This window comes from Lineus longissimus, chromosome 15 (genome assembly GCF_910592395.1).
Source record: "Lineus longissimus chromosome 15, tnLinLong1.2, whole genome shotgun sequence".
In the NCBI taxonomy this organism is placed as follows: Eukaryota; Metazoa; Nemertea; class Pilidiophora; order Heteronemertea; family Lineidae; genus Lineus; species Lineus longissimus.
Window position 1 is genome coordinate 6,492,967 of NC_088322.1, and position 23,732 is coordinate 6,516,698.

The window sequence follows — 23,732 nt, forward strand, 5'->3', positions numbered from 1 at the left end:
TGACCAGCATCCTACCCAAAAGAGTGATACCCCATGTTGCTTGATGCTACGGAATGCGGGATAAGCTCCAGTCTGATGAGCCGTGCAGACAGCCAGGCAGACTTAAACCTTTTTTATACTTACGTATCTGTCAAGCTGCCACCTGAAGCGCCACTCATGAAGAGAGTCGTCTTCCATCACAAACAATGCCTTGAATGGTTTCATGAGGAAGATCTTCTCGAACAACACCTGTTAAAAATAACAACAAGACAAATTTTAGTAAGGGTAGGAAGGGACCAGATAAACAAATAAGCAAGTAATGGCAGGACGAAACCAGATCAACAATGGGTAGGTAATGGTAGGAGGAAACCAGATCAACAATGGGTAGGTAATGGAAGGAGGAAACTAGATGAACAATGGGTAGGTAATGGTAGGAGGAAACTAGATAAACAATGGGTAGGTAATGGTAGGAGGAAACTAGATAAACAATAGGTAGGTAATGGTAGGAGGAAACTAGATAAACAATGGGTAGGTAATAGTAGGAGGAAACTAGATAAACAATGGGTAGGTAATGGTAGGAGGAAAATAGATAAACAATGGGTAGGTAACGGTAGGAGGAAACTAGATAAACAATGGGTAGGTAATAGTAGGAGGAAACTAGATAAACAATGGGTAGGTAATGGTAGGAGGAAAATAGATAAACAATGGGTAGGTAACGGTAGGGGGAAAATACTAGATTAACAATGGGTAGGTAATGGTAGGGGGAAAATAGATAAACAATGGGTAGGTAACGGTAGGGGGAAAATAGATTAACAATGGGTAGGTAATGGTAGGAGGAAACTAGATAAACAATGGGTTGGTAATGGTAGGAGGAAACTAGATAAACAAAGGGCAAGTAGTCCTAGGAGGAAACCAGATACCCTGCAGGAGAACATCCATGGTAACGGTAGGGGGAAAATACTAGATTAACAATGGGTAGGTAATGGTAGGGGGAAAATAGATAAACAATGGGTAGGTAACGGTAGGGGGAAAATAGATCAACAATGGGTAGGTAATGGAAGGAGGAAACTAGATGAACAATGGGTAGGTAATGGTAGGAGGAAACTAGATAAACAATGGGTAGGTAATGGTAGGAGGAAACTAGATAAACAATAGGTAGGTAATGGTAGGAGGAAACTAGATAAACAATGGGTAGGTAATAGTAGGAGGAAACTAGATAAACAATGGGTAGGTAACGGTAGGGGGAAAATAGATAAACAATGGGTAGGTAATGGTAGGAGGAAAATAGATAAACAATGGGTAGGTAATGGTAGGAGGAAAATAGATAAACAATGGGTAGGTAACGGTAGGGGGAAAATACTAGATAAACAATGGGTAGGTAATGGTAGGAGGAAACTAGATAAACAAAGGGCAAGTAGTCCTAGGAGGAAACCAGATACCCTGCAGGAGAACATCCATGTCTGAAAGTCACCCCTTCTATCACTTGTGCAAGTCAACTGACTGGATCTCAGCGGTGACAGCAAAGTTTTAACAGATGCAGATTTAAATATCCTATTATTCAGTGTATTTTTGGTACTGCCCACTCCCCTCTCAGTCCCAGTCCCGGCAAAGTAGCAAGTGCTCTTTCTGTTTCCTATGGAACAATGATAGTTGAATTGATTGAGGCATGAAGCCGCTTTGTCCTTGGCACTGGAGGATTTAAAGATTCTGTAAATGATGGTACTCACCTCCGAGAGAAATAGTAGAGAGACTAACCCAGCTAGAATGATCAACTTGAATAACATGTAGACGTAGTAGAGGAAATTCACTGGAACAGCAAGAAAAGTGGAGTTAGTTATCATAATCTTAGTCAAATGCCAGTTCCTTTAAAAGATTTTTTTTTAAAGTTGTTATATTGGGCTTTGCAATGCAAAACATTCTCAAACAGCTTTACATTTGTTCAGTATTGTAATATACAGAACTGGCAGTTGTCCCCTGATTCTCCGAGCTTTATCTCCCCTTATGCACCATTCTCACATGTGGTCAGTCCCTCAGTGTCCAAGAGTGGACAGTTCTAGATCACCTGAACTGAGCTTGCACCTTTGGGACTCTGCCATTTTCATCCTCTTGGGGCAACTCGGCCATGGCCTGTCCAATATAAAGCTACTATGAGTGTCCCAAAGTTTGGCATAAGCTGGTAACTTTGGGTAACAAATCTTTGCAGTTACAAGTCTGGCATAAGCTGGTAACTTTCGGTAACTTTGGATCCCTCATCTTTGCAGTTACAAGTTTGGCATAAACTGGTAACTTTGGATAACAAATCTTTGCCTTTACAAGTTTGGCATAAACTGGTAACTTTGGATAACAAATCTTTGCAGTTACAAGTCTGGCACAAGCTGGTAAAGTTTGGATACCTAATCTTTGCAGTAACAAGTTTGGCATAAGCTTGTAACTTTTGATACCTAATAAACCTAATCTTTGCAGTTACAAGTTAGGCATAAGCTGATAACTTTGGATAACTAATCTTTGCAGTTACAAATATGGCATAAGCTGGTAACTTTGGGCGACTAATCATTGCAGTTACCAGTTTGACAAAAATTGCAATGAAAACAATGGGGTAACTGCAACTGACGCAAGCAAGGATGCAGTGAACTAAAATCGTGTCCAATCACCAGCAGCACTGATGTTCGAAACGTTGTGAAAAGACGCATACAGAAGGAGAACAAAAGAAACTTTAACGTTGTATGTGAATGTGATGAGGAGCTTATAAACGTGGATCAAACTTTTGTTATTATCCCACCCAATCCATAGCAAAGTAAGCTTCGTACCAGAACCAATCCAGAGCAAAGTGTTGTTATCATTCCAACCAATCCAGAAGAAAGTGAGCTTCGTACCAGAACCAATCCAGAGCTAACTTTTGCTATTGTCCCAACCAATCCAGAGCAAAGTGTTGTTATCATTCCAACCAATCCAGAAGAAAGTAAGCTTCGTACCAGAACCAATCCAGAGCAAGCTTTTGCTATTGTCCCAACCAATCCAGAGCAAAGTGTTGTTATCATTCCAACCAATCCAGAAGAAAGTAAGCTCCGTACCAGAACCAATCCAAAGCTAACTTTCGCTATTGTCCCAACCAATCCAGAGCAAAGTGTTGTTATTATCCCAACCAATCCATAGCAAAGTAAGCTTTGTACCAGAACCAATCCAGAGCAAGCTCTTGCTATTGTCCCAACCAATCCAGAGCAAAGTGTTGTTATTATCCCAACCAATCCATAGCAAAGTAAGCTTTGTACCAGAACCAATCCAGAGCAAGCTCTTGCTATTGTCCCAACCAATCCAGAGCAAAGTGTTGTTATTATCCTAACCAATCCAGAGGAAAGTAAGCTTCGTACCAGAACCAATCCAGGCAAGCTTTTGCTATTGTCCCAACCAATCCAAAGCAAAGTGTTGTTATTATCCCAACCAATCCAGAAGAAAGTAAGCTTCGTACCAGAACCAATCCAGAGCAAGCTTTTGCTATTGTCTCAACCAATCCAGAGCAAAGTGTTGTTATTATCCCAACCAATCCAGAAGAAAGTAAGCTTCGTACCAGAACCAATCCAGAGCAAAGTGTTGTTATCATTCCAACCAATCCAGAAGAAAGTGAGCTTCGTACCAGAACCAATCCAGAGCTAACTTTTGCTATTGTCCCAACCAATCCAGAGCAAAGTGTTGTTATCATTCCAACCAATCCAGAAGAAAGTAAGCTTTGTACCAGAACCAATCCAGAGCAAGCTTTTGCTATTGTCCCAACCAATCCAGAGCAAAGTGTTGTTATCATTCCAACCAATCCAGAAGAAAGTAAGCTCCGTACCAGAACCAATCCAGAGCTAACTTTTGCTATTGTCCCAACCAATCCAGAGCAAAGTGTTGTTATTATCCCAACCAATCCAGAAGAAAGTGAGCTTCGTACCGGAACCAATCCAGAGCAAGCTTTTGCTATTGTCCCAACCAATCCAGAGCAAAGTGTTGTTATTATCCCAACCAATCCAGAAGAAAGTGAGCTTCGTACCAGAACCAATCTAGAGCAAGCTTTTGCTATTGTCCCAACCAATCCAGAGCAAAGTGTTGTTATTATCCCAACCAATCCAGAAGAAAGTAAGCTTCGTACCAGAACCAATCCAGAGCAAGCTCTTGCTATTGTCCCAACCAATCCAAAGCAAAGTGTTGTTATTATCCCAACCAATCCAGAAGAAAGTGAGCTTCGTACAAGAACCAATCCAGAGCAAGCTTTTGCTATTGTCCCAACCAATCCACAGCAAAGTGTTGTTATTATCCCAACCAATCCAGAAGAAAGTGAGCTTCGTACCAGAACCAATCCAGAGCAAGCTTTTGCTATTGTCCCAACCAATCCAGAGCAAAGTGTTGTTATTATCCCAACCAATCCAGAAGAAAGTAAGCTTCGTACCAGAACCAATCCAGAGCAAGCTTTTGCTATCGTCCCAACCAACCAGAGCAAAGTGTTGTTATTATCCCAACCAATCCAGAAGAAAGTGAGCTTCGTACCAGAACCAATCCAGAGCAAGCTTTTGCTATTGTCTCAACCAATCCAGAGCAAAGTGTTGTTATTATCCCAACCAATCCAGAAGAAAGTGAGCTTTGTACCAGAACCAATCCAGAGCAAGATTTTGCTATTGTCCCAACCAATCCAAAGCAAAGTGTTGTTATTATCCCAACCAATCCAGAAGAAAGTGAGCTTCGTACCAGAACCAATCCAGAGCAAGCTTTTGCTATTGTCTCAACCAATCAAGAGCAAAGTGTTGTTATTATCCCAACCAATCCAGAAGAAAGTGAGCTTCGTACCAGAACCAATCCAGAGCAAGCTTTTGCTATTGTCCAAACCAATCCAGAGCAAAGTGAGCTTCGTACCAGAACCAATCCAGAGCAAGCTTTTGCTATTGTCCCAACCAATCCAGAGCAAAGTGTTGTTATTATCCCAACCAATCCAGAAGAAAGTAAGCTTCGTACCAGAACCAATCCAGAGCAAGCTCTTGCTATTGTCCCAACCAATCCAAAGCAAAGTGTTGTTATTATCCCAACCAATCCAGAAGAAAGTAAGCTTCGTACCAGCACCAATCCAGAGCAAGCTTTTGCTATTGTCCCAACCAATCCAGAGCAAAGTGTTGTTATTATCCCAACCAATCCAGAAGAAAGTGAGCTTCGTACCAGAACCAATCCAGAGCAAGCTTTTGCTATTGTCCCAACCAATCCAAAGCAAAGTGTTGTTATTATCCCAACCAATCCAGAAGAAAGTGAGCTTCGTACCAGAACCAATCCAGAGCAAGCTTTTGCTATTGTCCAAACCAATCCAGAGCAAAGTGAGCTTCGTACCAGAACCAATCCAGAGCAAGCTTTTGCTATTGTCCCAACCAATCCAGAGCAAAGTGTTGTTATTATCCCAACCAATCCAGAAGAAAGTAAGCTTCGTACCAGAACCAATCCAAAGCAAAGTGCTGTTATTATCCCAACCAATCCAGAAGAAAGTAAGCTTCGTACCAGAACCAATCCAGAGCAAAGTGCTGTTATCATTCCAACCAATTCAGAGCAAACTTTGGTTATTGCCACAAGTGATATTAAATATTAATGCACCAACACAATACAGGAAGCAGACATGCAAGACACAATAATGTAAAGGATGATAACAATTTCACACAAGCCGTGGCAAGGGGGGCATGCACCATGCAGTGAGCAGACCAGATGAAGACGACTCGTGATGTTAGTCCCGACAATATGGTTGAAATCAGAGAATCGAATGCTTGAGAAGGGTTACAGCAGTGAAATCCGCAACTCAGAATCAATTTACGGCATGTGAGGATCAGGTTGAACCAAAAAGATCCCAAAATCAAAACGCCTGCAAAAACTTTCTGGGTTGCAGTAGACAATGAATTAAAAAGAACAGAAGGAATATCATTGAACTAATAATGCAGCAGTCAACATAAACTCAGAGTCTGAGCCCTCCCCCTACCCCCGTCGGACCAAAAAACTTAAGGCCAGACTACATTACTTTTCCTCTAAAGATGGGATTTCCTTTCTCCAGAAATTCATATATGACTCACTAAGGAAAATTTTTCAGTACATCAGGACTTTCCGTCAATGCATTGTCGACTACTGACCATGCAGGGCATGGTGGTGGTAGGGGGGGGGGGTCGGAGTTGACGCCGACTGCTGCATAAATGATGCAAGGAATGAAATTAGTGACAAGAATACGCATAATAAATCCCTATCAGGCCAGTGGAATCAGCCAACAACCCTCGAAACCATTTCTTAAAACTGAACACTTTTTTGTTAAAACACAATTTGTTTTTGATTATGATTAACAGCCAGCTCAGTGTTGTTATCACAGGCCTGATAGGTGGGAGGCAAAATACACAAAAAGAAGAATACCTTTCCTTGGACGGCAGTGGTCTACTTTCACTTTAGTAGTTAGAAAACCTGCCGAAAAGGTGACAAATTATTCATAAAGTGGGCTCGTAAAGTAAGGACGACACAACACATCTGGCTGCAATATTCTTTTTACAACATGCTGCACCTGGGGCGTTAATGAATCATTCTGGAACACCCTGATTACAAAGCACCGCAGTTTATATGATAATGCATTCTGGGCCCTCGAAGCGATTATGATCAGCCAACCATAACTGCTTCGGCTGGTGTAAAATGCGGAACTAGTGAAAAAGCTGCCAAATCACATTTCATTGTTTAGTTTGAGATGTTTTAGAATAGAAATTGATACCTCATTGTCTGTATTGGTTGTCTGACCAAACACCCCTCAGGTGAAGATGCCATTTTGCCCAAAACCTTGGCCTCCCCTGTGGTTTTTGCCAACATTTTTAACTCCACCCTTGTGGGTTTGGTGAGACAACTGATACCGCCTGTACGATATCAGTACCTTTAAAACCACTTCACTACTGGACATTTTTGACGTTATTCGGTCGACCACTGTGCTCCCTCCACAGCTTCATTCCCGACAATGACATCATGACGTGCAATGCGTCATGCATTGTAGTACATTGAGTCATGATGTCATCAGACCAAAATTCTGGTCTACAGGAGTGTGAGTCTTTGACTTTGCATGTCTGACCGAAATTTCTACTAAATTAACTATTGGCAGCACCCTAATTGTAAATAGGAACAGAAACTCGACTTAGACTTCTCCTGGAACTCGACCTGTTCCCGAGACTTCAAAGTTCTGCTGCTTTGGAAGAAAGTTGGTTTGGCAGCTGGTCACTGACACCTCTCATGTGCCCAATCATCATGCACTACAACCTCATTTGCTCCTAGCTCCCAACACCTGCCTAAGCAGTCAAACACCTCATTCTCTTACAGGGCCTGAGGTTTTTCCGCATGCGGTTCTTGACTGCGGAACAAGCTGCAAATCTATGTTATATTTGCACAGGATGTTCAGCTTTAGGCCGGTTTTGAAGCTATGGCTTACTGCTATGCTTGGGAGTGGTAGCACTTTGGCCAAATGTGACCCGTTCCAGCAAAACCAGTCGCATGTCGCTCTGAGCTTGGCTGGTTGAGACGGACTGTTTGTTCATTTCGCTATTGTCTGCCCTTTGTGAAATCTGACGACATCAATATCTTCTATTATCTCCTGGTGTCATCTAGGCTCATCATATGTGCGATATGCGACTGGTTTTGCTAGAACGGGTCACAAATGGTCACGACGGTAAGGTGTTCTATACAAGGTATTATCTTATGTTACTTAATTGTGTGATATATCCATGCCATGAGCAAAATCTAAATGGATCTCAAATTTTAAATTTGTGACAACATTTAGGAGGCAGGGTAAAAATTGGATCATTAAAAAGGAATAAGGTGCTTATTTCACATAAAACATTTTGAATTTATTAGTACCCACAACACCCTGTGGAATCAGCTGCTCCCTCTTCGAGCATCTCCAACCGCTCCGAGCCATGACCAACCACCTCTCTGAGAAAATTCAGCCACCAACTGAAGACCATCTTTCAACGAGGCCCTCGCATGGACCGTACAGCCAACTGCTAGCTTTCTTGTTGTGACGAGGCTACGCCAGGACCACTAAGGAGCTAGCATTTGAAGACATTGGAACTGTTACAGCTCGAACACTGAAGTCAGAGTTGCAACATCAGCTTGAAGGCCTCATCATGACTCCGGTGTGTCCTGGCATAGCCTCGCCACAGTGAGGAAGCTGTAAGTTGAATGAAAGGTCCATACGAGGACTTTGTCTACAGTCGGAGGCTGGATTTACTCGGCGAGGTGGTTGGCCATGACTCGGGAGAGGATGGAGATGCTCGGAGCGGGTGCAGCTGATTCCACGAGGTGAAGGTGCTTACTTCACATAAAACAAAAGTTCCCACAAAAATAGTTGCTCCTAATTCTAAAACACCGAAAATGAACTTTGAGATGATGAATGGTATCCTAGGTGACAGCACTGAACGGAACAGATTTTTGTAACCTAGGAGAGAGTCGGTGAACTAAAATAACTGGAGTTTGTATGGGATATTCTTGTGATTTAAGTCAGAATATCGACTTTCAGTGCAACTATTTATGTGGGAGCATTTTTTTATCCTATGCATTACGATAAAAGCATTTCTACACTGCCTCCAAAATGTTGTCGCGAAAAACAGTTTTTGTGATTTGGCTCATGGCCTAAACTGATTGGAGAACCATCCTCATATACGTCACGATGTATGTTTTGTCCTGCAGTGTCTTCACAACTTTTTGGCGCCAGAAACTTTGCGAGCCCGAAAAAGGAGAAAGTGTGCAAACCAAAGAGAAATCAGGGAACAGAGTGGCAAGCAGATCAACTACTGAAATAAACCTTGATGACCTTCAATAAAATGTGCAGAAACAAAAGTTCAGAGAACAAAATTCCTCACATTTATCAGGGGGGAATCTTGAGCTGGTGGAGTTCTAATTTGCATCTTGAGGTGAATCAGGGGGGTGGGGTGTGGGAAGGTGGGGAGGGGGGGGAATTTTGGTGCCATTTTTTAAAAGGAACAAGAGCCCCAATGAATCTTCTGATTATAAGGCACGTCATCAGTCAAACTTACCATCGACTTTGGCAGCTGTTGCCTGCGGCCAAATCACCATGGTCAGATATGAAACAAGGAACCAGAACGAAACAAGTGGAATGAAGTAGTAGAATTGGTACGGACGGTTCATCGTAAAACACAGACTCACAACGAGCATGTTGAGGCGGAACAACACCTGCAAACAAAATGAAAACGTGAGTGGTATAAAGAATAAAGAATAGTAAATGCTTTTACTCAAGTTTTGGGCAAAAGAGTATTAGCCATCACATGCATGTAAAAGCAGTTACTAGTCTTGATTCATATCTACATGTACCTTCTTCTGCACTTCTGTGGTAAGGTGTTATGCAAAGAAAACACCAAGCAATGGGGATTAGACTGCCGTTGAAAATATACTTGAAGACAGTGAGTGGTATGAATAAAGCATAGTAAATGCTTTTACTCAAGTTTTGGGCAAAAAGAGTATTAGCCATCACATGCATGAAATGTTCAGTAAAAGCAGTTACTAGTCTTGATTCATATCTAAATGTACCTTCTTCTGCGCTTCTGTGGTAAAGTGTTATGCAAAGAAAACACCAAGCAATGGGGATTAGACTGCCTTTGAAAATATACTTGTAAGACATTGGGTGATATGAATAAAGATTAGCAAATGCTTTTATCTATAAACTCCATGTACATTTACACTAGACCTTTCTGTACACAATTGAAGTAAAAGCATTTGCTAGTCTTTATTCATATCACCCAATGAGTGGTATGAATGAAGAATAGTAAATGCTTTTACTCAAGTTTTGGGCAAAAAGGGTATTAGCCATCACAATGTTCAGTAAAATCAGTTACTAGTCTTGATTCATGCATGTATCTAGCTTCTTCTGCGCTCACTCAGAGAGCATTGCGTCGAGAACCACCACAGTCAGTCGGGTTGCATTCAAAGAACACAGCAATCAACATAAAAGGTCCTGGCCAAGTTGACTTTGTGTCACATATGGAACGTACAATCTTCAGACTCTGACATCCCGACACTAGACAATGCCGCTCCTTAAGCTCACAGCACACCTGACTCCAACTTCAGCATCCAGTGGATTTTTTTTGGCCGTCAGTGTCTGAACGCCAGAAAACTCCCAGGTGTGCTATGACTTGACGCCGCTGGACACAGCCGAACTCCACTCGACGCCAGATATCAAACTGGTTTGATTTTGGACTCCGGTGAACGCCAGTGAACGCCTGAAGCAGCCAGGTGTGCTACCGATTCAGCGGCATTCAGTCGAACTCCTCTGGACGCCAGAGTTGGTGTCAGGTGTGCTGTCAGCTTTACAGACATTCAAAATAATCTCTGAGAGTGAGACTCTGTAAAATTCTTTTTCATCCTTGAACAGAATTTGCAAGATTTACCTGACAGACCCGCTGTATTCCTAATTTGCCATTATTCCAGAAATAAACAAAGTGGCCGTAACCAGACAGGAAGAGATAGGCGGAGACGAGCACGCGGATATGCATGTAGATTGGAAGAACCTGAAAAGATAACAACAAATAACAATTAATATCGAAATATATTCATTGGCACTCACTCACAGATTGTAGGTATAGTTTTGCAATTTGAACTCCAGTGACAAGACCAACATCTCAGATTATAAGTAGTTATTCTTAGTTTTGATCTGATAATTAATCCAAGTTAGTCCCCTTATGATTAAGAAGCAACTTCAAATACTTGGTTCACTCACGCTAAGTTCTTGCCACGATCTGTTAGATTTCAAATTTCACATGTTGACGTCGACCTATTAAGCGGTCACTGTAAAAGACCTTTGTGTGTATTGTTTGGTATGATCTGGCTCAGGTCTACTGGTGTAGTGACACTCGCATGTCGTCTGCTACCCACTAACGTGTACTAAGTTGTATAGACGGTGGTTTTGCCAGATGCACGTGGCTGCACAATAATACCAAAAAGGCCCGGTATCGAACATTTCAAACGGCCGGGTAGTCAAGAGGTTATCGTCATAACGTTATTCCCAATGAAATTTCTGGCAATAATATGCACGACAACTGATGAAGCAGCGATGATATGTCCTTTGGCGTTAATATCGAACCAACGTTGGGATAACATATCTCCACCGCCTTGGATGCAAAGGGAGGAGTTTGGTGTGAGGCTAGCGACCTCACCCTAGTCAAAGTTATGAACTACAAAAACTGTCTGCTTATTTCTTCTGAAGGGCGACGGGCATAAGTAATAATTGTCGACTCAATGCGGCCTTCTAAAGTTGTGGACGTACCCGACTAGCGCCAGTGATGTGGTATATGAGTATCACCAGCTGCATCCAGCCCTTCCACTCGTCTGTCTGGTCCCGGTGGAGTATCGTCGATTGGTCGGAGTCCTCCGTGAAGAAGAACCCGAGCACCATCACGTATGCGAACGGCAAGAGGAAGTTTAGTAAAGTGTACGCTTTGTTTTCTTTCATAAACACAGTGGTTCTGCAATGAAGATACTATATTAGGCAATGCTATGTGTATAGATGGATCTTAATCTACAAAATGACGTTATTTTGACGTCATTACCGTTGGCTGCGCGCACATACTCGTATCTCAACAGAGGGGATGACGTGACGTAACAATATCAACGTCCTAGATCGTTGTTGATTTCACTCGCCTAACTCATGACTTGCATGATATTTTTGAATAAAATTTGGATACGATTTTGTCACAATAGCCGTACATCAACGGTTGAGCATCATTATGTTATCAAGAGAATTCTCAACAGGAGGACGGTTTGTCGCAACTTTTCTTCATGAAAACCTTGTTGAAGAAATACGAGAGTGCGCACGCATGACGTTTACAAATTAGCCATGACGTCAGCAGATATCCATCTATTGATGAGAAAATTTTCATTTGCACTTTTCGAAGAGAAGTAATGATCTTGGCTGTAGCTCTCGTCCTCGAATTCCCACAGTGAATTCCTGGCTATACTTGTCCTCCCCGAATTCCCACAGTGAATTCCTGGCTATACCTGTCCTCTCTGAATTCCCACAGTGAATCCTGGCTAGAGCTCTCGTACTTGAATTCCCACAGTAAATTTTTCCTTTATTGGTCCCCTTATTTTAACAGCAGACGAGACTAGTAGCGTCGTAAATACTAGAACAATCAACTCAGCGATGAAGCTATTAATTCTCTTACCTATCACATATAAAGAAGTATGTCATGATGAGGCCCAACTTGGCCAATGCTATGAGTATTACATAATAAGCATTCTCTGGTTCGGCAGGCTTGATAGCTTGGCTGCTTGGTTGGCAGCCGGCGATACGATGGCCATTCTCTGAAACAAACACTGTGAAAATGTTAGGTTCAAATTTGCCTTTTTTTATAGTGCGGTGCTCTCCAAAAAATCCTTCCTCCATGCTCTTTAAAGACGAACAGACAATTTCAACTTTTGTGACATCCAAATAATGATACGGTGAGCCAAAAAGAAAAATATTGATATATATATGTATATTAATTATGTGGGAGGAATTAAAAAAATTCCATCAGACTCAAAATATATGTGGTGCGGGGAAAATAGAACAAAAACATGCTTATCTTTTTATCAATTTTAGTCTCAGATCATACAAGGGGGCCCAAAAAAATAAATATTGGTTGAACTCGGTCACCGGGAAAATAGTTTTTCAATTCTCTCTATTTTATGGTCGGGGGAGAAAAAAGTGTGTCAAAAACGGTCGTCAGGACTTTTATCTTTTTCTCCACTTTCCGGAAAATGACCCCTGGCCCTGGCAGATTTGTAATCCAACAAATAAATGAAACGGTCAGGGGCCATTGTGCTCACTGTATAGATATTTGGTGGTTAGTAGGAATTCATGATTTCGAAACCAAAACTATTCTGTACACTCACACCCCACTAGCATGCTCACTGTATAGATATTTGGTGGTTAGTAGGAATTCATGATTTCGAAACCAAAACTATTCTGTACTCACACCCCACTAGCATGACCACTTTACATTACATGACAGTTGAGATGAGTTTCTCGCATGCTGGTTAAAGTACGATAAAAACGGGAATATCTAAACCGATAAAATAGCACAGACTGTCGAAAACTGTGCAGTAGCTCACAATTTTTCAAAGATGAATTTCATACGGCTTGGCATGTGAAGGTGCAATAACTCACCTGGTCGACCTTTATTAGCATTTTTTCTACACACAAGGAACTTTTTCTGAAACACCCACATTGGAAATGCAAGAAGTACACTGCAAGGAAGAAGATACAAAAATTGAAAAAAAACCTATAAAACCGACTGAGTGGCTTGTCCAAGTCGCCGAATCATTGAGTACTGAGCCGGTGACGAGGACCGGTGATGAAGTCTGTTTTTTAATTATCATATACCACACCTCCCCATAAATATCTAAGAAATGACGACGTGATGTTACACTGGCAGAATGTCACTGGCAGGCACTTGTTGCGTTGTGATGTTGTGGCATATATTGCGTCAGACCACACCTGCCCACCCAATTTTTAAATTTGGTGTAGAAGCTTTGTAAAAAAAGTGTACAATCAACTTTTTTGGTGTAAAATGCTGTAACGGTAATCCTGTGGTATACTACTACACAACCAGCCACGATGACGAAAAAAAGAAGAGGAAAACGACTCACCATAATGCAAACACGATGGCGGTAATGATCTGTATAGTTGTGATTGGTTCGGCGTTACTGCAACATGTGCCATCATTAAAACCCATATTGTTGTTACAGTACATGTTGAATAAGATCTGGTTGTCCTGAAAAATGAAGAACAGTGGAACCTCCCTTAGCGGACACCTCTTTATTAAGGACAGCCTCTCTATTAAGGACACTAGGTTTGGTCCCAAATTGGTGGTTTCCATTCAATTTGACCTAGCTAATCAGGACACCTCTCTATTGAGGACAGCACTTGTCAGTCCCATGGGTGTCCTTAATAGATAGGTTCTACTGCAATAACATTTTGTTTTTCTGTTGACCTCCTTCAAACCCTGATTTGGGCAATCATTTGGCATCAAAGTACAGGTAGTCATCCCCATCATCAAGTTACATACCATCCACCGAGGTCCACCACTGTGATTCTCATGGTCATCAACGAACCCAAAAACATTAGAACCACCCTAAACAAAGTGGAAGATGGCAAAACTCCTATCACTGCCAATGACTATGAAGGAATCAGTCTAGGGACAAAGCGCGGTTACTCTACCTCGCAATGGTAGGATCCTCAGAGGGACGACACCACAACAATTCATTCAGGGACACCTGTCACACCTGATATCTGCCCATGATGGAATCATTTTGGGTCAAAGTGATGATACGCTGCCTGGCATTAACCTCTTGACCACCGCCGACCGCTATAGCGGTCCCAAACAAATACACGTGTTCACCGCCGACCGCTTGAGCCGTTGCGATAATAGACCTTCTGTGTATTGTTTGGTATGATCTGGCTCAGCTCTACTGGTGTATAGTGACTCGGGCATGTCGTCTGCTACCCACCAACTTGTACAAAGGCGCTGCGGTGGCGGCAAAGAAAATGTTTTGCCCAATGCACAACGATTCAAAAAGGCTCTGATATGGAACAGTTCTAATGGCCCAGTAGAGAAGAGGTTAAAGCAAGATCACATCACAACCATTCATTCAGGCCTGAGAGATTCCGGTCACATCTGCCCACATGCCCATGAAAGATCACATAACATCAAATTGGCCGATCCTTTCACAACAGGGCCCACAGCAAATTTTCACACCGGTCAGCAAATTTATTCATGATCATGCGGGACTTACCCATAGGAGGGGTAAACTTGTGAGATGTGTACCGTCCTTCGTGGGGTGACTCGTTCCCTGACAAACGAGACGCGACGAGCTCCAGATATCTGCCGCACTATTTTGACTGAAAAAGAACAGAGTCAAAGAATTGTCAAAAGGCTTAGCTGCTTAAAGGGGAACTATAGGCAGGAGCAGAGGGGCTAATTTGGCCATCCTCAAGTGACTAGTATACACAGTAAGGGCCCTAGGTCATGTCAGACTCAGCACTTCATAAAAACGATTAAACCAAGCCAAACTTACAGTATATCAATAGCACCTCTATTGTACTCATCTATCCTGGGATTGGTGATGACTTTTCCGTGGTCTTTCCTTTTTAATTCTTCAACAGGATCTGAAATTCAAGTAACAGGTAATTTTCTCAGAATTTTTTAGGTCAAGGTCATACTATATGTCAAGGCCATGTGCCTGAGTGTATGAAAAGCTGGGAGAGGAAGGCCAAGGTCATATTGTTGTTTGACATATTCTAGGCCAGGAAAACTCAAGGTCACATTGTTGTTGGACATATTTTAGAAGAAAAAGGTCGAGAAGTCAAGGTTTTTGAACAAACATTACAGCAAGTTTGAAGTTTTCAAGGTGGGCTTCAGCAACTGCGACAGACACTTTCCATTTCTGGCCATAAATTGTAGATTGGAAGCAAAAAAAACACATGAGATTAAAACTCACCTTGTAAACGCCAAAAGACTTTGGTGGTCTTCTTCAGTTTGTCAAAAAACGGGACGATGTATGTCAGGTTCACCTTGAAATTTCCAAGGGCCTCTAGACTTCCATTATTATGTGAAATCGTCCACTGAAATTCGAGTAGTTGAGGTCATGCTGTGAGTGTCTTAGTCTTACAGTGAATGAGGAACGTGCAGAACTAAAAATCCAGATGGCAGCACCAGTACTAGAAGGTACACTTCCAGTGCATTTTCCATTAAAATTAAGTTTTATTGAATTTCTCCCTAAAACTCATCAAAATAGAATTAAGGACCAATAAAACAACATTTTTGGTGCTATTTCCCCATGTAGAGTAATTAAGGGATGAAATAATCAATTATCAAAGATGTCAAGATTTTTAGGGGCCTTGTCCAAATTATTCGCCGAAATTCGCCGTAATTCACCCCAAAAACACCACAAATTCGCCGAAAGTCTCCGGCGAATTTTGGCGAAGTTCTGACGATGTTTGGCGAAGTTTGGGCGATTTTGAAGGCGAATTTCGGCGAATTTGTGGCGAATTAGCGGCGATTTTATGGCGAATTTCCGGCGAATTGCAGGCGAATTTGTGGCGATTTTATGGCGAATTCTCGGCGAATTTATGGCGATTTTATGGCGAATTCTAGGCGATTTCTGGCGAACTTTCCGGCGAATTTTTGACGATTTTTTAGGAGGTTTTGGCGAATTTTGGCGAACTTGTAAAAATTCGCCGTAAATTCGCCGTAAATTCACCAGAATTTCGGCGAATAATTTGGACAAGGCCCCTTAAAGGACTTTATTCGACATGGTTATGCATAAAACTCACCAGTGCGGCGCTTGTGATGACCAGGTTGGGTCGTTCAGGTTGGTCCATGCCGACCCACGCTTTATAAATGTTATACATGGACCCGTTCACCATAGGCACCCACAGAAAATCCTACAATGAAAGTGGGAAAAAAGGTTAAATTAGATTGGTGAACATGAGGTTCCGAAAAAAACAAATGTAAATTCTTAAAGCGCTTTACACTCATTCTTCAGGCTAATCCAGAAAGCCTGAACTGTCGAAATAAAAACCCAGCAGCAAACACACTGCGCTACACTGTGCATTTCCAGGTAGCGCATTATATAGCCGCGATCCGCTACGCCGTACATCGAGCTTATGTGCTGCCTCGAAAAAAGCCAGGAATTCCAACCCAAAAGCATGAATAAAGCTTAAGCCGTGTAGAAAAACAGGAAACCTCTTGGTGTAAAAAGAGTTTGACGTCACAAGGCTAGCCAACCAATCAGGCCATTGTTTCGTCAACCAATGATTTTCGCAATAGGAACCTCGCACTTCGTCCCTTTTGGGGACGATCGAAGTATTGGTCTACATTCCAGGCTGGTGGAAAGTGCCCTTTGGTTGGATGACCCACCACAATACGGACAGTGAAGAACACTTCCGTCTTCTGACAAAGAAAACATAAGCGACTACTTACCACTTTCAAGTTGATTTTCTCGTCCCGGAATTTGACATTGCTATGAACAACCGGGTGGTGCGATTCCTTGTATTTTGGTGTGAACATGTCGACAAATTCATAAAACAGTTCTCGTATCCGTGAATCGCCCATGAACACGATGTGATTGTGTCCGCCCCAGTAGGAGATGTAGTGCATACAATTCCTGGCATCGCTGGAAATCAGACAGAAATTGATTAGATTTGAGGCTATTAACACGGACGTCATTGTATTCATGACTTTTTCTTCAGCGTTTACTCTGCACTGGGGGGGGGGGCATCCTGGCTCTCATGCGTTTGCGTCACCACTATCGAGCTCCACAAACCCATGACGGATTCCATCGATTTTTCTGTTTGCTCGGCACGCTCTCAGCACGCACCCCAATCACAGCGCTGATATGAAAAGTTAAAGACATGAAAGAGGGCAAAGGTCAACGCCGATCGCACGTTGTCCAACCTCGTCGCCTGTTATGACAACGGTCCAACTATGCAATTGCCTATAGCGTATTTTTAGAATCCGTTCAATGGGCACAGGGTTGTAGGTAGAAATTCGTTCTTCCGGGAAAGCCAAGATAAAAACAAGCTTCCACAAATTCTAAGATACTTTTCATCTACCTGTTTCCCCTGCACCATGACAAAACATGAATTATCACAATTTTAAATCGTTTTGTCATGAATATTTCAAATCGTATTGTCGCTCAGAAACGGATACTACTGCAGCTGCTGAGATCGTCATTCTGCTTGGTCCAAAATCGAGGCTACTTGTCTGGCCAAAAAAACAACTTCTGAGGTGGAAAATGTCAAGGGTTTGGGTGAGTGATTTAGCAATCTCAAAACATTGCGGGTCAAGATGGGGGAGGGGAGGGGGTGGGGGGGTTGTTATTCTTTTAGGAACTATTTCTCCTCCAAGGCCTTCTGACCTCTCAAAATGATGATTACATCCAGTGACACCTGTCTAAAGAGATCTCTGTCATGAATCAGAGATTATAGAAAAGTGGTCAACACTGCTGGCTTTACCACACAGTTCTACTGGTTTGGCTGAAGAAGAGGTTAGTTCACTCGGTTTGGCCAGCTGACTTTCATACTTTTCAGTGAACTCTTTTTAAGAGGGTTTTTAAAAAACAAACAATGCAATTGGTTTAGCCTCTTGACTTGGCCTCTTCTAAACCAACAGTCAACAGGATTGACATTAGCTGCGCTTACACCACGAAATATTGGTGGACTAATTGCACGTACACCACCTCATTGCCGCGACAAATTGGTTCGGCAATCCATTGCCGATACAAATTGCCGGGCGAATTTGTCCCACCAAGCTTGATGGTCCAAATTCGCCCGGCTTGTTAAAAGCTCGGCTTTGTCCTGGTGAACGTGCAAATGGATCGGCAATTAGCTAGTTAGATGGTTCGGCTCCAGGCGGCGTTTTCGAAAATGGCGCTTTCTGCTTATTGTTTGCGTGCCATCTGTAGCCGGATTTTATAACTAGCTGCAGCGCTGGTGTAAGCGCTTGGTGGATTTTCGATGGTGCGGCATTAGATTGGTGGTCCATTTTCAGGTGGTGTACGTGCGGCTAATACCTGCATGTCTGAACAGGGACAACCATATCATAACTGGTCAATACTCTGGATAATGCATTTTGATCATTATGATTATAGGACAGTATAAAGAAATTCCGGGTTTCCCCATTAGAGCTTTTACCAAATGTCAAAACAGGGCTTTATGATTACGGTATTTCAAAGGCGAAGACTCATCAACATGTTCATCTTCACTCAAGGAACTATTTTCCAATCTGGTTCTGCCATGTCACAGTGACTTTCATCCCTCCTCATCTTGCGTTTATTTTAATCTTACTTTCCACTCAGTATGCAATAATGACTTAGGAATCAACATTTTCAAAAGAGGATCATCCAACTCAAAGTTAATCTGTACTCAACACAACTCAAGAAAACTTGTTTTGGATTTTTTCTTCAGTATGTTTTAAAATTTCTATGGAATCCATGACGAATTTTTCAGGTGGGGTGTTGTTGAGAAACAGAATTATTTCATCTGGCCTAAAGGGCTAAATGTATTGTATCAATTATTGCCTTGATTGATACAGATTGTTCCCAAGTCACGGACTCAATAGTCGTGACCAGCAACAATAAACATGAGTAGCAATATCTCTTTGTTGTCATATTGAAAGCTGAACCGATTTATTGATTTGGTCCGGTTTTTCATTAACATGGGAGGCATGAATGGTGTGCCGCAGGAGCAGGCACACATGTATTGCACATAAAAATGCGATTGATTGCACATGCAATGTCTATGGGTAGCCAGGACAGCTGGGATCCAAATTTAGATTTTGACTGCTGTCATAACTTGAAGGGAAGGTTTTTTATAAACCCACGTTTAAAAAATGGATATGATGACTGCTCGCAAATTAAAATTGCACAGCCAGCTCAGAGCTGAATGTTCATTCTCTTACATGTTCAAATGTTTCGTCTGGTGTGGTGGTCTAACATTTTTTGAACGGAAAAAAAAAATTACCATGGTGTCCGATCAAAGATGAAATTATTGAAGTTATCACCACGATTAATAGTCATGCATGAATAAGATCGCGTACGGATAGAATAATTTTATCTTTAATTGGAGACGGTGATTATACATGTACAGTGGAACCTCCCTTAGCAGACACCTCTCTATTAAGGACAACCTCTCTATTAAGGACACTAGTTTTGTTCCCAAATTGGTTGTCACCATTCAATTTGACCTCTCTAATGAGAACACCTCTCTATTAAGGACAGCACTTGTCAGCCCCGAATGTGTCCTTAATAGAGAGATTCAAATGTAGCTTCAATTCCAAAGGGTATGCTCCAACAGTATGCTAAAATGGTCTGGTGATGAATGTAAAACTTAATTTTGTACTGGTGGCCTACTCCCCCTATCTAAATTTGTCAGGATTGTGAATCACATCTATCATTGTTTGTGGACGATCCCTAATGTCAATAACGTGGGTAGTTCTGTGTCATGGCCTATTACCGAGTGGGGCAATGGTGGAAACATCACCCATCAGCGCCCGCTGCCTCTGAGGTGAGGGTTCGATTCATGGTCGTTCCCGGCACACATATGTGATAGACAGGGTGACTCTCTTGAACAGCGCAAGAATTTCTGGTTTCTTCCTACTAGTGACAATTTTGCAAGAAAAATCTGATTTTGTCAAAACTAAATGCTTCGAACTAAGCTTTCATCTAGTTCAACTTGAGCCAAATCTGAAGGACTGTAGCAAGGTCACGGTTGTTTTATCCTGTAGTCTAGATCCTGCTTGTGCTTATGGAATGGATACCAAACCGGAGGTTTTGTTTGTCTCACCTAGACCGCGAGGTTAGAGCTAAATTGTAGACCAAATGTGAGGCATAGCTCCACTAAAGCGGTTTTGGTGAGAAAATATATACAGTCAGAGAGGTATCAATTTCTATTCTAAAAGACCTCAAATTAGATACCAAATAATGTGGTTTTAAATGCTTTTTGACTGCTTCCATATTTTGCACCAACCCAAGCGGTTATGGTTACCTAGCCATAACCGCTGAATTCAAAATGAGGCTTCGTAGGCGCATAGTGCATTTAAACTGTAAACTGTGTTTCATTTGAACCTAGGTGTTTTAGAATTAGGAGCAACTATTTTTGCGGGAACTTTTGTTTTATGTGAAGTAAGCACCTTCACCTCGTGGAATCAGCTGTACCCTCTCCAAGCATCTCCATCCTCTCCGGTTGTGGTTGCCTGAATTCAAAACAGAGGCCCTGTAGGCGCACAGTGCATTAACACTGTAAACTGCGGTTCATTATAAATCTAGACGTTTTGGAATGAAGGACCGGCCTGGGTGAAAATGTTCAAACTTACATCCTTGAGTAATGGTGCATCATGCATCCATAGGGCTGCCAGACATTATGTCCCTGGAATCTTCCATCGCCCATCAACCATTTACACGAGTCATTTCCTGAAAAACACAATGAAATTTAAGCAGTGCTCAATCAATAAGGCTATATAAAAAAATGTTAATTTATCATTGCTGCCATAGTGCCAAGATCAATTTGCCGCCCACATCAATATAATTTTTTCCACCACATCAAATTTATTTTATCCTCAAATTTCATCACCAAATTAACAGATTGCAATGGAACACGTTATCATGACAGACGCCATAAAACGTCTCATATAAACGGTGGGTGTATGATTATGAAGCCAGCGAATGGTGGAAAAGATATTGAGAATATGTGCATGCATTTCAGTTCATTTTTATTTGGAAAATGATAGTTTTTTACGACATTTTGAAGATGACAAGAAAGCTCTTTTGGGTGCTTACAAACCCATACCTTTGCACCCCCTCCCCCTGTATAAAATGCCAGTGTGACCCGTCACTATAGTCTTGTCCAAGATGTTGAGAAATCTTGAAAATCGCTCTCATTCATAATTTCTAATGGTTTTATACGAAACCTACCTCAAATGAATCTTTCTAGTTTGTCCCAGCGTTCTATTCCATTCCAAATTTGTATTGACCACAACCACTCCAAAATAAGGCCAAATGTAACAGCATAGGCATGGCATAGCAAATTTTTTGTACACACTTTGACTCTTGAGAGAGCCAGAGCCAAATGATGTCATCAACAGTGAGATTTGCATTGTTGATGACGTTGCGTCATTCATGACACAACTTGTCTGCCAGTGCATTTCATTGCATTTAAAGCACAGGAAACGTTTCTTGCCGCAGGCAAAGTGAACATTTCTGGTGCGGTGGTAGTCAGAGGGACAGAGCTAAGTTTTGAATGGATTAAAACGTAGGGACAAGCTGGGATGATTCGAGGTAGGTTTCAGGAATATAAATACGCAATTGTTAATCAGAGAGTGATTTTTAAGATTTCTCAACATCTTTGACAAGACTAGACACGGCGATCCTTTGTTCAAGGTGAAATGCATTCGAACTGATCATCACAGATCAATCAGTGCCAAAACAAACTGTTTCGAAATGGTCAATCGTATAGGTGCAGCAGGCCTAAATCGTCTCATGACTCATGTTTCTTTTGTGGAGGGATCTTTTATTTTTCCTAGCATACACACCACAAACAACGAACCTCGGTTTGAGGCTAAGCCATACAAGAAAAGTCAGAGTGTCAACAAACAAAAAATTCACTGGAAAATGCACTGCGAAAATGTACAGCAGATTTTTAGGAACTTCATTTCAAGTGGAATTACAAAAAATAGGATAATAAATACCCACCATATTTATATCGCAGGGCTCCGTGATATATCACAAAAGTCAAAACCATGCATATTGCTATATATTTTGCAGTATTGACATTAAAAAGATGAATAACTTCACGGGATGCCTGCCCGTGCTTTTTATGGTCAACCATTTTGGCATTACTTGACGCGAGATTACCATGATTACGAGAATGAACGAGATGCAATTTCCTGATAGTTCTACAAATTGTTCAAAGATGTCACCAACAGTACTATTGATTAAAGATCAAGTGCGCATGCACACGGCAAAAGTATCTATGTAGCTCCGTGCACGTGATTTGAAAGGACAATTTCGGTGTGGGATTTAGGTGACCTGGGCCCGGTTGTTCAAAAGAAGAAATACATTTTTAAAGATAACTTAACGTTAAAATTCCTGACTTGGCGTTAAGATAACGTCAAGTTTTATTTTGAGTTGTTCAAACAATATTAGCCTAACATTGGCGTTATCTTTAACGTTAGATTTAACTTACCTAAAACCCTAAGTTAAATCTAACGTTATCTTTAACTTGATTACCTATACCTACCATGGCAACTAACATCAGTGAACCAAGATGCAATATTTACTAACATTAGCGTTAGTTTACCCTAACGTTGTTTTGAACAACCCAAACTTAACGCCAAGTTAGCTAATGCCAAGGAATTTAACGTTGATATTTAACTTAACATCAATGAAATTTAACTTCTTTTGAACAACCGGGCACAGGAATTTGAAGCTATCCGCCTGCTCATCACTGTAGTTACAATCTATCCGCCTGCTCATCACTGTAGTTACAAACTAAATGCTCATCACTAATAATGAATTTAGCGTGTAATGTGAGACGATCGAGCGACATGACTTGCAAATCTTAGATTTTTAGGCAAACGTACAGTTACATTCCGTTTTGGTGAGATCGTTTTTAGCAGTTTGATGATATGTCAATAATTCTCTCAGCTCCTCGAGAAGTCACGGTCCTAGTTGAAGCTATTTTGCATGAAAAACAGCCTGTCTCATGCCAAAAGTTGTCCCTTCAACAAATAATGTTTGTAGCTGATTTTATGGTTTGAATGGCCATTTTGAAAAAGGGTTTGGAATCGAGGTCAACCAAAATAGTTGTTAGCCTCAATGTACCCTCGGGAATTCAAGCCGCCGACTAGTCAAACCATTCTCTGGAGTGCTCGAACACCTGGTATCAGTGTGTACTTCCGCTTGAAAAGTTCGGGTGAAGGGGTTTTCTTCATGATAATATTCATAATGGTATAAGATGATGGTATAAGAGGGCCAGCGAATTTAGGAACTGGAAGAAGAGGGAGCGTGCACTGCATTTCTCATCAAAATTCCTTGACAGGTGTGTTCCAAAACTTCATGAGTGGTCAATTAAAAATAGTTTACATCAATTAGGAGCGGTGCGTCTGGTGCACCCGCTTAGTTCCGCGCCTGAGAAACGTACATGAATGAATATTAATAAGAAAATTTAAAAAAAACACGAAAAAATA

General features: G+C 41.6%; 1 protein-coding gene across 3 annotated transcripts in view; it reads right to left on the minus strand.

Annotated features, from left to right (window-relative positions):
* LOC135499515 (N-acetylneuraminate 9-O-acetyltransferase-like) overlaps positions 1–22,372 on the minus strand; it is a 32,392-nt gene extending 10,020 nt beyond the window's left edge. The window contains exons 1-16 of one of the 3 annotated variants that reach the window (XM_064790311.1): positions 22,237–22,372; positions 20,862–20,958; positions 16,971–17,163; positions 16,322–16,432; positions 15,487–15,610; positions 15,064–15,154; positions 14,782–14,887; positions 13,636–13,760; positions 13,154–13,233; positions 12,171–12,309; positions 11,273–11,471; positions 10,398–10,517; positions 9,030–9,186; positions 6,379–6,426; positions 1,707–1,786; positions 124–228 (exon numbers count right to left, since the gene is read on the minus strand). In XM_064790311.1, coding sequence (XP_064646381.1) covers positions 124–228; positions 1,707–1,786; positions 6,379–6,426; positions 9,030–9,186; positions 10,398–10,517; positions 11,273–11,471; positions 12,171–12,309; positions 13,154–13,233; positions 13,636–13,760; positions 14,782–14,887; positions 15,064–15,154; positions 15,487–15,610; positions 16,322–16,432; positions 16,971–17,163; positions 20,862–20,958; positions 22,237–22,372 — 1,911 coding nt within the window. Of the gene's footprint in view, positions 1–123; positions 229–1,706; positions 1,787–6,378; positions 6,427–9,029; positions 9,187–10,397; positions 10,518–11,272; positions 11,472–12,170; positions 12,322–13,153; positions 13,234–13,635; positions 13,761–14,781; positions 14,888–15,063; positions 15,155–15,486; positions 15,611–16,321; positions 16,433–16,970; positions 17,164–20,861; positions 20,959–22,236 lie in introns of all 3 variants that reach the window. The other 2 variants (XM_064790310.1, XM_064790313.1) reach the window with 2 other exon arrangements.
* Positions 22,373–23,732: the final 1,360 nt, after the last annotated feature.